Here is a 15,174-nt window from a genome sequence, read left to right as displayed (position 1 = left end):
AATTTCCTAGATTTTTTTGGACAAATTTCTATTTCATCAAGGAAAATATGTCATAATTTGAGGAAATCTCAAGGATTTTGTAAGAATTTTGAGTTCTTTCAACTGTTTAATGTTTAAAAGACTGGAAACCGCTGTTCTCTAGGACTCCACATCCCACAATGCAATGCATAAAACTTTTCTGACAATGTCAAACAGTGTTTACAGTGGAGATCAAAACCAACTTACGAGTGGCAATTAAATGATCTTTGATTTATTGATCTATGAGTCCTGCATTATGTCTAACAAAAAAAATTAGTGCAGCTTTAAATTACTCAGCATTTGAGTCGTGTGTGTGTGTTGTATAATCCAGTGCTGCTCAACCTTGGGATCGGTACCTTATTTGGGGTCGTGAGACACTGAGAAGGGGTCGCCAGATGCCTGCAAAAAAACTAAGAATATTTTTGGAACAATTTGAGTCAATTTTTTCTTGTTTTTACCATTTTTTTTGCCACTACTACTAACTTGTAATATGTTCTTATTTTCATCACTTTTTCATGAATTTTTGCCACATTACTCCCATTTCTGCCACTTCTCCATCACATTTGAATGCGTTTTCTGCACATTAAGTCACTTTCGACACTTAAAAACCCTTGCCACCACTTTTTCCACAGAATTTTGCATATGTTGACCCATTATTGTGAATTATAGCCTCTTTTCACCATATTATATGTTTATTTTTGCCCAATTTAACCACATTCACAATTTATCATGCTCATTATTTGCCAGTTTAAACTCATTGTTACTACTTTTCCCCCCATTTCTGCCACTGTTAAGGAAATAGTAACACTTGGAAACCTGTTTTGCCGCTTTTTCTGTCCCTTTTTGGCCACTGTAATTTGCAACTTTTAAGCAATTTCTGTGGTTTTTAAAATCCCATTTCACCACCTTTTCCAACATTTTTGGCCATTTTTCCCACCTAAAGTTTAAATTATTAACACAATTTTCCCACAGGAAATTCACTTTGATCTCCTGACATGCTTCGTCTTCTTCAAAGGTGTCTGCTGATTGCTTTGATGTTTTCTTGACGTCCGCGAAGTAATCCCAGCAAGTTAATTATGTTTTCTTTTTGAATAATATGTTAAGGTTTCATTTATTCAGACCACTTTTGACAAAATCAACTTGCTGGAATTATTACACAGAACTCAAGAAAACATCAAAGTGATCAGCAGACGCCTTTGAAGAAGACTGGCAGTTGACAGTCCCAACATGTCAGGAGATCAAAGTAAATTTTCTGAAAAAAAGTTGTCTGAATAAATGAAACCTTAACATATTATTAAAAAAGTAGATAAAATGAACTTGCTGGAATTATTAAGTAGAATTGCTTGGCTGTTTCTGACTGGATAATATCTACACAGCTTTGTGTGAAGGCCCTCACACACACACACACACACAATCTACTCACATGAAAGTCCAGCCCTTTCCTCTTCCTCTTTCCTTTTTTTTATTTATTTTTATTTTTTCAAACAGGCCGTTTTGTGGCGTTAACGCAGCGCCCTTCCTCCCCACCAACCAAGCAACACAGAGTCGCAAAAACAACTGCATCCTTCCTGCACAAGCGTTGACTCAGGAGTTTTTCTGTGTTGATGGGGGTGGAGAAGTGATTGACTTTAGGAGGTCGCCGTTTAAACAAACACCAGCCATGGGGCAGAGACGATGGGGGGAAAGGAAGTTATCAAAGAAAAGACCAAGAGGTGGAAGCACACGGTTTCCACACAACAGACAGGAGAGGTCAAAGGTCATCCCCACATTCTCCATCCTGGCTTTTAGATTCTTTTGCATTTAAAAAAAAAATCACTCATTTTAGTTCAGGGGCCAAAGACAGAGCAGCTTGATCTCAAGTGAGCTGCAGATTACAGGCGGGACAACGAGCAATTTCAACATTATTCTGCCGTAGTTTGCGCTTCATCGTAGACTCTAGAGCAGTGTTTCCCAACCGTTTTTGTCTCATGTTCCCCACGAGGCCTCTCTTCTGATTAGGAGAACCCCTACATCACTCCAATTTGACTTTTACTCCTTACTTTTTAAAACAAATATCTCTACTTTCTACTGCTTACATTTTGAAAATGAGCTTGTTACTTTTAAGACCTTCGACGTACAAAAAACACAAAATGTTGGTATGTTTGAGCATTATTCTGTTAGGCAGGTCCCTTAGTTTTATGGTTAATATTTTCAAGTTATTAAAAATGTTAATTGAGCATTTGCACTTTTTTTTCTTTTTTTTTTTTTCCCTGACACATTTTATTTACAAATTGTATTTATTATGAGTGCTAAATTATCCAGTTGTTCATAAAGGGAAACAGATTTCATTTGTTTCCATGTACCAGTATTCTACAAGTTCTTTTAAAAAAAAATAATGGAATTTTCTGGTTTAAAATCCCTGTCTTATTTGTTTTGCTTAAGTATATATCGTAGCATGTACTTTGAAACTTTTACTCAACTAAGGGAGCAACGTTTACTTTTACCAGTCCTTTTACCAGTCATTTTTTTATTTAAGTATCTATACTTTTACTTGAGTACTTTTATTTTTCTTCCATTACTCAAAGAGTAACTGTATTCGGGTCAATATTGCGCTTTTATTTTGGTGGCCGTTTCCTGCCTCGTTCCGTCTAGCTTGACTTGTGTTAACTTTGTCATCTGACTCTTCCTGTGGGGTGAGTAAAGTTTGGACCCACCCTCCACTCAGACCCTCTCGCACACACACGGACACACACAGACGGCTGAGTGGATCCGGGACTGTGACCGAGGAAGCGGAGCGGAGCGGACTGTGGAGTAACTATGGTGAACCTTTCGGACACGGAACCGGAGCAGGCCAAGCTGTGATTTCCCCCCAGGACCCGGACGTTACAGGGACACTCTTTGGACTTTTCCCCCGCCTGGAAAGTTTGTCCGAACAAGTTCGCGGTGCTCTTCCTGTTCCTACAGCTGATCATTGGGGGTCTGCAGAGGGACTCCCAGCCTCCGGGACTCTGAGCAGCGGGTGAAATGCAGGTTTTCCTCCGCCGTAGCGCCGCGTGGTCGCGGTCACACGCCAGTCTTTGGGTTTTTGATCCAGACCACGCATAGTGGTCAGATCTGGAGCTGCTCGTAAAAACCCTGGCTGTACTGAACGGTCCTTTCCTGCTATTCTTCTCTGCGTTTGTGTGCTTCCTGCTTGTGCTGGCCACTGCACTTACAGGCTAAAAATACAGAAATCTGATTTAGATGTGTCTTATATCCCACTTTTCTCAGCAGATCTAATCCTCTCATGGAAAGATGTGATTAGAGATCATCCTAAATACAGGCTGTGGAGATAATAGAGAGCTTTAAGTATGTGTTTGGAAACCACACACCACATCACTTGAACACTTCACTGCTGTCTGTTAAAACTCCAATCTAAGAATGTTCCTTCCAAAGGAGCTTTTTGAGATCAAACTTTAAACATTTGAGAGACACCGACCTGTCGGATCTCTCTGAATCTCGTTCCAGTTTTTGAAAACGTTTCATTGGTCCCCGATGAACCAGCAGGAAAGGCCGAAAAGGGAGCGAGGTGCAATAAAGTACTGCTTTGTACTTTATTTTCAACCCTTTGAGGTGCAGAGTCTGATCCACTGCAAACACCAGGTTCAGGCTCCATGGAACCGCTGAAGAACATTTTCAGTCGTGGCACGCTGTCCAACTGGAAAAACTTGGAGCAATCGCAGAAAGGGAACTTCACCAACCCTGTGTGGACGGCCCTCTTTGACTACGAGGCTTCGTGTAAAGATGAGCTCACCTTGCGTAAAGGTGACCTGGTGGAGGTCCTCTCTCTGGACTCTGAGATATCAGGGGATGAGGGCTGGTGGGCAGGAAAGGTCAACAACAAGGTTGGCATCTTCCCATCCAACTATGGCTCCTTCAAGCCGAGCGGATATGGAAAGCTTCAAGGCAACAGCGTGGTTGACGAGCTGAGCCCGGCGGTAGTAGGCGACTTTGAACCCGAGCAGGTGGATTTCAGGGAGCTGAGCCTGGAGGAGGTGATCGGGGTGGGCGGTTTTGGGAAGGTGTATCGTGGTACGTGGAGGGGCGGGCTGGTGGCAGTGAAAGCCGCCCGCCAGGACCCGGATGAGGACATCAGCGTGACGGCGCAGAACGTGAGGCAGGAGGCGCGTCTGTTCGCCATGCTGACCCACCCCAATATCATCACCTTGAAGGGCGTCTGCCTGCAGGAGCCCAACCTGTGCCTGATCATGGAATACGCCTCAGGTGGGCCCCTGAGTCGGGCTCTGGCCGGCCGCCGGATTCCACCGCACGTGCTGGTCAACTGGGCCGTGCAGATAGCCTGGGGGATGTTGTACCTGCACAACGAGGCCATCGTCCCAGTCATCCATCGAGACCTCAAGTCCAACAACAGTGAGTGGCTGAAACTTTAGCACATCTGGCATACATTCAAGTTTAATTGTTGAAATTTTGATTTAATTATAGTCATGGTCTTTTGACTTAAGCACAACTTAGTTTGAGTCCAAATTGAGTCATTAGGACTAATTCAGTTATAGAGTACTTTCAGTCAAGTAAATGACGTTAACACCAACTAAAGATTCAACTATCATTGATGTACTTGACATGGGATGGTATATTTGTAAATTCAAAAAGTCACATTTGATGTGATCAACAATGCATAAAAACACATGAGCTGTTTTAAGTCCACAAACACATCCAGCTTACTTCCTGTCCCCCTTTCCATGCAACAAAAGTAGTTTTGATTGAACACCTTCCAAAAAAAACCCAAACTTAGTTCTGATTGGATTTCAGCTCAGGTGAACATTATAGTTTCGTTTTTATTAGCTGACGGAAATATCAATTCATTTCTGTCCACGTGTTGTTATTGTCACTTAAAATTAATTTAGTCTATGAACATTTTGTCAACAAAACTAAGACGGACACATAAAGCCTTGAAAGCAGTCGTCAGAGGGTCTAGAACAAAGAACCTCTGTCTTTAAACCTTGAAGATCACTGCTTATTGCCAGCTAGCAAACCTTCATTGGTCTTTGGAATGATGGCTATGCTGTGATTTATGACACATCCGTACCAAGACTATATAGAGAAGCTTAGCAGACAGCGCTAAAGGGCTAAAAAGTCAAGCTCAGTTCGTCGAGGTCAGAAACCTAGCAAGTAGTATTTAGTCTGAACTCTATAACATCATATACTGACTCTGGGCCGTTATGGCGCCCAGGAGCTGCAGGGCATGCGTCAGGGTTTCAGGGACCTGGCACCAAACACGTCGGATCTTGAGATTGCAGATAAAGCTTTTGGTTCTGCTCTCACTTTTAGAAGCTTGGGTCATTTAGCTTTCAATGCAGAGCCACCTGAGTTCCCCAGCAGCCTCCTCTCTGTTATTATCATTCCTGTGATGCAGCATATAATCCCTGTCAGCACTGCGGCCTGGAAAAGCCTTTCCCACTGCTCGTCCCTGTTGCTCGCTGCACATCCTGCTTACCAAAATAGAAAAACATTGGTTTGCTGTAGATCTCTGAGAATATGGCCTCAGCTTTAGTACTTGTAGTGTAGAATTCCTAGGTTTGTTTATAGCGGAAGGTGTAATAGCTTTGGAAACTTTCCCTCTGACTCCACTGTAGTTCCACCTTTTCAACTTTTTTTTTTTTTTTTTTAAATTTCTGACCACCTTCCTCTCAGAACTGCCTGAGTCTTTCTCTTCTTCTTTGTGCGCCCAAATAAAAACACCTCTTCTGGAGTGGCCAAACAAGAGGATTTCTTTTAATATAGTGTTTGGTATACAAGGCAGGCCAAAAGCAACACAATCCGTCTCTGTGCTCTTGAGAGATAGTATCTCTCCTCCACTGCCTCCTCCCTCCTCTTGTTTTCCAATTCTTTTCTGAGCCTTTGTCCACCAACCTGCCTCCACACGTCTCCGTACACCCATTACCCTGCTTTGCCACTGAGCAATATCCTGTCGCGGTAGGGAGGGCCAACGAAGTAGAAGAAGGGGTCAACCGGTTTGACAGTAATGTGCTAAGTTCAAATGAACGAGGTTGCAGGTGCAAGAGCATCTCATTGTCAATGCAAGAATGCCCACATAATCAAGCCAGAACATCACATTTTCAAGCATAAGTTGCAGTTTATAGCACAACTTCCTCAGAATTATGAAGCAAGTTCTTCTTTCTTGACGCAGAGGCCGACCCGCTCTTGTGCAGGGAGTGTCCGAGTGTTGCAGAGAAGCCTTTTTTTTCCATCCGGTAGTATTCAGGAAAGGGAAACTTTAACTCAAATGGCAGGTGAAGAAATTGGCCACCAGGGAACTTTTCCCAATACGTTATTTTAGTATTCATTTAACAAAGATTCTGACGCCCAGTTAGCCAACAAACAAATACTTAGAAGAGGAAGGTGTACCGTGACATCCAAATATTCATTATCTCACCAAGTAGCTCAACAACAAGGTGATTAAACTAAAGTCAAAGCTTGTGTTTCTCAAAGCTCACACGTCAATCAAGTGTAATCTCTCAGGGTCTCATAAGTGCATCTGTATTAATCTTTAGTTTGTTGATTTAGAAAAAAAAACATGATGTTGTGATGTTAGCTTAAAAGCTTTGTTAGCTTAATAGTATCTTGTTCTAGTGTTGAAAAGCGATTGCAGCATCAGATATTTTTGGTTTTGGGTAAAAAGGTTTATTAAAAGTCCTAAACAATTCACATATCTTGTATGTTTTCATATTTATTTTTGCAAATGGGAAAACGTATTCAAAAGAGCATATTTTGAGTCATTTATTGCTTATTAGTTGAAGTAATCCATAGCTACGGTTTTACAAAGTTGATATATTCTGTTCCCAAAAGAATATTGTAAAAAAAAACCATGCTAGTTTCCTGGCTGGTTAAATTTAGATGCTTGTTTCTAAAATGATATTTGTCCACATATGCTGCTTTAGAAGTATGCATACACTAGAGATATGTGCTGTGGTATCAGGCACCAAGCCATGAGCAGAAAAGGGATTTAGTCCTCAAGATGTGATTTTTGGACTCCTTTCTTATTCAGCATTTCCCATTGGTGTTTGATTGGATTGGGATTTAGAAAAGTGAAGAATCCAAATTTTTCCCTCAAACCTTTCCTGAGACGTTTTGCCTGCATCAACATTTCTGTTTGAAGTTTCCCATTTTTCACATGTTGACGTGCTTCCTAATATGCCTTCTTACATTCTAACTAGTGCAATGATTTGCTGTATTTTCTACACCTCGAAGTGGTCGCATTTCTCACTTACATCTTGTATTTATATTAAAGGTAGGGTAGGTAATTTTCTCCAGATACACTTTTAAATTTTTGGTTGAAATTTTCTTGATGTCTGGACAGAAATCAAGTTCTTATGTGCTCTGAAAAAGGAACGAAGAAAATCCGTAATCTGTAGAAGCTGTAGGCCTGTAAAAACTTCAACCAATTTTTAACCAATCACGTCTCCCTGCTCGTTCTCAACCCCTTGCGTGCATGAGTCCACACTCAAAGCGCGTCACTGGTGACGGAGTTAAAACAGAGTTTTGTCATGTTTTTTTTTACATATATAATGATAAGTTTAGTGTTTACTTACCGCTGAATGCGACATGAGATGACGTAGTTTCTACACATTACAAGCGATGAGTTTAGGTCCGCTTCTGGAGTACCGGCGCTCGTGCATGTGAGTGAGGTGCGAGACTTAGAGGGAGCACATAGAGGAGGTGGGTGGTAAAGCTTGAGCCCTCGGAGGATGCTACTTTCAAAATCATGCTAGCTTTCGAAAATTACCTACCCTGTCTTTAAGCAGAGTTTTACAGAAACTATTTATTCGAAATGAACATATATAAAATAAGCACATTGATTATACACCGTGCGGTTAGTCAAACTTTATAGTCTGAGGCTATCAAACTTATGTTTACATGCTACTGCCCGCTAACCAACCTCATTTGGTGTGTTTGGAATGAAAATATGACCATAAATTAAGTGTTAGCTGTAATTTTTAACTCTGGCATGCTAATTACCAACATGCTCACTAACGGTGTTAATTTTCACAACCAACTTTGATTTAGGTTAATCCATAATGCAATTTTGTTGCCATTTAGTATTTGGCAAAATGTAGTCATTAGGACTATTTCAGTTATAGTGTATGTATAGTCAACTAAAATATGATTAACATTGATGTAATCAATGTCCAGTGTGACAAAATTGTAGTTTATGTTTTTGTTGAATAATAAAAACAAAATATATTTTTATATTGTTTTCGTTAACATGTTTTTTTTTTTTTTTTTGGAATTAGTCAAAGTCTCGTTATTGTCACTTAAATACATTTTGTTGACAAAACTATGATATAAATCTTTAATCGAAAAAAAATTTACCCGGCCCGCTAACATTCAGCAATAGCTTGCAATTGCTAGGTTGAAATGTAAGATGGAAGAAGACAGCTTTTTTTTTTTTCCTCTTTTTTTTTTAACTTTTAGAAACATACAGGTACACAAGTACAGCTTAATGGTGTGATTATCATGCATTCAAATGTTAGCGTTGTACTCATAGAACCCAGATACAAAAACTAGTAAAAAAAACAAAAATAAAATAAAACAAAAACGATCCACACTAGGGATGTCCCGATACCACTTTTTCATTTCCGATATGATGCCGATATTGCAGCCTTGAGTATTGGATAATACCGATATTGATCCGATATCAGCATGAATCATACATACTATTATTACTTTTTTTTTTCTTAAATAAAACAATAATAATTACTCATTTTGTAGTGTGGATTGTTAGAAAAGGCTTGATCAAGTGATGTTACTCAAACAGAGAACAATAGTCATCAACAGTAGGTATGAGAAAAACTAACCCATTTATTATTAAATAATTGGTTACATACATTTTAACCTTCAACATAATATCTACAGTATTCTACAATTGATGAAAAATTGGAACTTTGAATCCACTATCGACATTTGTTTTCATGCTGATATCGGATTGGGACACCTCTAATACATGCACATGTAAACATAAATATACACATACATACTGTATATACATACATACATAAAAGGCATACAGAAGAAAAAAAGGGGGGGTGTAAATAACACTGTTCAATATCTTTGTTTTACGGGCTAGTTAATGTTATTAAAGTAGTCTATAAAAGGTTGCCACATTAAATAGAAAATGTTTACCTTTTCTCTCAATAGAAATGCTATTTTTCTCCACTTGTCAAAGTTTCATCAGTCATGCCAGGTGTGTCGGAGGAGTTTTGCTCTTCCAGTGAAGGAGAATCAATCTCTGTGCTTGTAGTGTGGTGTGCAATACCATATTGTGCTGGCATTTTGTAAGCTCTATTGATGTAGGCTTCACCCCAAAAAATGCAATCAATGGATCAACACGCTTATGCAGGATCATCAGAAAGAAGCTAGAGCTAGTTTTTAAAAGTCAACTTGAAGTTGCGAGGTCACACAATCGCGCTAACATGACTTGGTTGCTTGTATTAAAACTCGCATACATCATTATTTTGTTTCAACTGTACCATTTTAGTCTGCCACTACTTGTCCTAATTCACTCATGCTTTTGTAAAAACGAGCATAGTTCCTTTTTGTTTAAAAAAAAAAAAAAAAAAAAAGGGTCAGTTTCTCTGTTTTAACGTTATGTAACCTTCTTTATTCCATATGTCTAGTTTAGTCTTTGCCATTCAACTTTTCCTTGTACAGCATCACATCTATAGGGGTGAGAAACCTCTGGGTATCTCACGATACGTGATACAGAGCTCACGATAACAATTATCTCACGATATGACAATATTGCGATGATCGTTATATTGGTCAGAAATCAATCTACGATAATCTATGACATAACAAGAAAAAAAAAGCTTAAGTGGAAAAAATACAATTTTTATTTTATATCTCTGAAAGACAATAAATTGAAAAAGTGTCTATGAATAGTGACACTATTTTAGTGCAACATTTCTGTAAATAAGTGTCAACATACACAATAAGTATCTCCAATAGTGCTTTCTGTAAACTAGGGTATTTCTTACCAGTGACACCATTATAGTGCAATATTCCAGTAAACAAAATATTGGTTCCTGCAACACAGTGACAAAATTTCTGTGAAGACGTACCTGCACATTTTAGTAAAAAAAAAGCTTTGTTTTGGAAAAAAAAAAAAAATTGATACTTGGCGCGAACATATCGATTATTAGGGATGTAACGATTCACTCAACTCCCGATACGATTCGATTCACGATACTGGGTTCACGATACGATTTTCTCACGATTTATTTTACAAAATGGGACTGTATATAAATGACTGAAAAATATTCCTTTGTTTTTTTGGGGAAAATACTGTACTATTTTTCCTTTTATTTTTAATTGTCAAAAGAATTCCTTGATAAACTATTCAAAACAATGCAATTTAACTAAAAATAAATCTTAAATGAAATAAATAAAGGAATAATACAAGTGAAGAAGAAACCTATTAATTTAAATTCTGGTTCTATAGTAAACAATTCAAAACTGCATAATAGTTCTTTTTCTTTTTAAAAGTGCAACTGAAAATGTATTTTGTGCCTTAACAATTGGACTTTAAAAAAAAAAAAACAGTCATTTTACTGTATTTACATCAGGTATTTGTTTAGACCAGCAGAGGGCGCTGGTAACCCAGTGGTCTGTTGGCATGCAGTTATTCCACCAGTGAAGAAGAGAAGCTATGCTAGCAGACAGAGCTAATAGAAAAACGTGACTTTTACAGATATTCACGTAATATTACAGATATTCTTTCGGTGCTAAAGGAGTAAAGAATCATTTATGAGCATGTTTAACAGTAAATGGCGGCCAGAAAGAAAATACTAGCAGATTCCGCCCGTCACGTCCACTTCTGGAAGGATTAATATATAGCGCCCTCTGCTGTTTAAAAAAAGTACTGCGATTAAATTTTCAGAGCATCGATGTGAACCGTGGTACCTATGAATCGATTTTTCACTGCCGATTAATCTTTACATCCCTATCGATAATTGATCGTGCGGAAAAATATTGCGATTTATCGCCATATCGAGATATCGTCACACTCCTAATCTATACAACACGTTTCCGTAGATAATTCAATATCTTGACAGACTGTGTGGATGTGGAAGCAGCCATAGGGCTGGTCACTCATCATAAAGTGAGTGGAGGCTGTAGTTGGAGCTGGTGTAGATGGTGCCAAGTTAAGCAATCGCTGGGCTGGAACTCACAGGGCCTTTTTCAGGAAGAAGCCACAGTTAGATCTTAGATCAACACATCTCCCTTTCTCTCTTTTTTTTTTTCTACTAGTGGACAAACATCTGATACATCTCACTACCAGCATGTTTTCATTCAGGGCCCCTGGTGCCCCACACTGCAATGCACTCCAAACATCCCGTGTGGATGTGTGTGTGTGTGTGTGTGTGTGTGCTTTGCTAAACCCCACTCCAGGCACTGCTGTGCTTATACATATCTATCCCTTTGCTTAGCAGCAGTCTAGCCATGCAGGCTAGCCATTTTCGTTCTGAAACCTGTTATTGTCCAAACACATATGTGTGTTATCACAGAATACATGTAGGTGTAGTGCTAAGGACAGGAGGAGAACATGATTACATCTAGTCCACACATCAAAATCAAACAATGTTGGTGAGGATGGCAATGAAACACTGAGAAGATATTTTTCTTATTACTTTGGAGAAAAGACAAACTGACAATTGGTGCGGCCGATCATTGATTAATCGACATTGGTCAACGGCCTAATATCAGTGTCTTTACAGTCCTTCTGTTTGTAGTTTTAGTGGCGCTAATTAAAGTTCCTTATTTTAATGTAGTAGTTTTTTGCTTCTTTGACTTGAATCATGCTTTGGGTATGATAAGAGTGTTCATGTACAGTGTATATACTGTTAATGTACAGTACATCATTGTACTTTGTTATATATCGGTTATAGGCTTTTTAGAACCCCCAATATCGGTATCGTCGTCGGCCCTAAAAATTAGGGATCGACCGATATGGTTTTTTGAGGGTCGATGCCGATACCAATTAATTTTCCGTCAGCCTTCGCCGTTGACCGATACGGACTACCGATTTTCTTGAGCTGATATTTGGAGCCGATACTACATTTGCTCCCTCAATTTACGTCTAAAAAATTACACAATGATGATAACAAACGGTACGAGTCTCAATTTTTTTAAAAAAAGGAACATTTATTGAAATTAACAAAGGTGAGGTAGAACGACAACAAGTAAAAAATATTTAACACATTAAAAACAGGTGATGTAGAACAGGAACAAGTAAAAAAATATTTCTGCTCTCTGTAAATAATGTGGATCGGCGAACGCAGCAGCCCGCATCGGCCGATGAGATACACGTAAAAAACGTAAAAATCGGTCGATGTATTGATCTATCACTACTAAAAATCCCATATTGGTCGGGCTCTACTTTGAATGTCATAGTTCAAGGATAGATACTGTAGATAGATTGATACATAGGTAAACTTTATCGTCTGTCCTAAAGCAGTGACAGAAATTATTTGTTTTACACGACCTCAACACCAACACATTGGTTATATTAGTTTCTATTGCTTTTTTGACCCCATGATTATGGGTGATGGTAAATTTCAGGGCTGAAATGTTTCCTTTCTTTTATGTACGAAACTAGGGATGATCATTTTGTAAAAAAATCTCTATAAATGTTGTCCTGTATCAGTTTACCAGGGCCAAGGATCGTCCTTGATCAGGTAGTAGTACTTTTGAAAAGACGGGAGACTTTGGGTTGGTGGGGTACTGGGGTTTACAGAACCGATGTCTGATTGGAAGAAGCACTCAGCCTTCATGGCTATTTCAGAAGGGGATGAAGTCGGGCTCGTTATTCTTGTGGAGAAAAGCAGACTTCAACGGGCCACAGGGCAAATAGCGTTCGGCCCCGACTAAAATGTTCTAGAGTATTTTGGTGGGAATTGGAAAAGTGTACGCATTTCTATTTAGTTTCCATTTCATCGGCTTTTCCCTAATCAGATGTCATTACTTGCTATTGAACTTCCTGAAATCTTTCCAAACATGCTGTATATGATTGAGTTAACTATTATTGTTAGTTCATAATCCCATACTGAAGCAGTGGGCCAATAGCATGCTAGGTTTTGCTCAAAATTTGACATTCGTCCATTTTCTTCTACAATTGCCAGACAGCCACCTGTTTTATGAAAACCTGTTTCCAAAAACATGTCGGGGCTTAGTCCGTGATCTGTAGCTATTTACTTATCAAGAGATGAACTCCATCATATCATGATATTGCATGTTATACAGCAAATTCCTTAATTTCTGTCCATTTTCCTGATCACGAAAAAATGGAGGCCTTACTAGAACTCTTTTTGCAGCAACCTTTTTACCTCTTGTTTTTTTTCTTTTATTGGGTCCTGTCCCTACCTAAAAATTACAATGATGGATCAAAGTTTTAAGTGAAAGATTCTGCGTTTACTCCTAAGGCGGCCTTTGTGTTCCCCTTAAACAGTGCATGGCTGAAGCGGTTCGTTAATTGGTACTTTTCCACAAGTCGGAGTCCAGATTAAATGAACAACCACAAGGCTCAAACATGCGAGGAGCACAAGGACTACAAAGAAGCGCAAAGAATCATGGGACGTGTAGGATTTTAATGGAAACTACTTCGCGGCGGTGCGCCCATATATGTAAGCTCTGTGGAGTGCGGACAGGACAGTCCGCGCCAAGGCCGTTGTGCGCGGGGTCCGCCCTCGTATGCTTGAGCCTCCAGTCGACTCACGAATGTGCGCCTGCATCAGTGTCTCTGCCCGAGCATCACACAATGTGTGCCAAAGTTTAAAGAATTGGCAACAAACACAAGATGCCATTTCGCTCATTAAACAGCAGTGTAGTTTATTTAAACAGTTTTACTATGGCTGCTTGAAATCTTTGTTTGTTTTTATCAAAAGATTTTTTTGTTAAACTGTTTGTTTTTATTTTAGCGTTATTTTTTAATTCATGGGAACAGCAATGCATTTTCCCTCTTTTCCTGTGGACCTTATTAACTATTTTTTAAAAGGTTCCTTAACTCCTTTTTTGAACACTAGTTTTGCACAGATAAATTAGTAATTCTTTAAACATAGATCAAAATGTTATGGAATTTAATTTAGTTAATTTTTGAATAAAAAGAATATATATTAATTGTTTTGCCTTGCGGTTTGACCCAATAAAATTAATTATTACATACATATTTTGTATACTGTATGAATGGACCTTTGACTTTGAGTTGCCCTGCTCCAGATTACATAAGATTTTTGATAGTTTGCAAACAAAAATTCATTACAGGTACCTTTTAAACAATGATGGCATGATTTTAATGATTTGCCACATACTAGAATTGAGTTAAAAAACAAATATATTTAATGTGATTGCATACATTGGGATGAGTTATGAATGTTGGATGATTAATTTTCTTTCTTTACATGTTGGTTTTTCTGCTATAAAACACTGGTTAAATCTCTAGGCCAGGCCTGTCCCTTAATTCCCCTTGTCCACAGTCTCTCAGGTGATTTCTTCTGGATAAAATCCAACAAAGGAAGCTAGGCAAATTTACTTTCCTAACTGCACAGACCTGATTGGGAAAGGCTGACGGTGCTGTCAGTCAAAGCAAACAGACCTTGGCAGTTTTGATAAGCACTAACCGTCTTTTAATATATCAATTCTAAGAGTCTGAGTCAACACAAACTAGCGTAGCAGGAAAGGGATTTGTGCTGGAGGAAAAGATTTTTAAAGAAAAACTTTTTTCATGTGACCTAATGACTGGAACATTAGGAATTTAGCATTATACTTTGTCTAAAACAGTGGATTGGTTTAAAATGCATTGACTGTTGACTCAATGACTGTTCTCGGTGTAACCTTTTGTTCGCAGACAACCAGTCATACCTAACAAAGATCATATTTTACTGTACCTTTTTTTGTCAAGTGGCAAGCTAAATGCAGCCACGCAGTGTTCCTTGTCAACATTTAGCTGTGGTTTTTAGACCCATGTGAAGTGTTTGTTGAGACAGCAAGTGGATGTTACATGGACTCACTGACCTGGCCAGATGGAGCAAAAGAAGATAATTGCAGCCCTCTTCTTTAGGCTAGTTAGCTTTAGTCATTTCCTGCATGTACCAAAGCAAGCCTGGAAGAAATGATAATTTTCTT

At 38.8% G+C, this 15,174-nt stretch overlaps 1 protein-coding gene across 1 annotated transcript in view; it reads left to right on the top strand.

Moving 5' to 3' along the window:
- The first annotated feature begins 2,681 nt into the window (after positions 1-2,681).
- The window catches only part of LOC114480303 (mitogen-activated protein kinase kinase kinase 11), a 79,559-nt gene continuing 67,066 nt past the window's right edge, over positions 2,682-15,174 (top strand). The window contains exon 1 of the mRNA XM_028474316.1: positions 2,682-4,407. Within this exon, the coding sequence (XP_028330117.1) occupies positions 3,651-4,407 (757 nt within the window). The 5' untranslated portion in view covers positions 2,682-3,650. The remainder of the gene's footprint in view (positions 4,408-15,174) is intronic.

This window comes from Gouania willdenowi, chromosome 18 (assembly GCF_900634775.1).
Source record: "Gouania willdenowi chromosome 18, fGouWil2.1, whole genome shotgun sequence".
In the NCBI taxonomy this organism is placed as follows: domain Eukaryota; kingdom Metazoa; phylum Chordata; class Actinopteri; order Blenniiformes; family Gobiesocidae; genus Gouania; species Gouania willdenowi.
The sequence above is the reverse complement of the archived record's forward strand: the minus strand, read 5'-3'. Positions and strand labels throughout refer to the sequence as shown.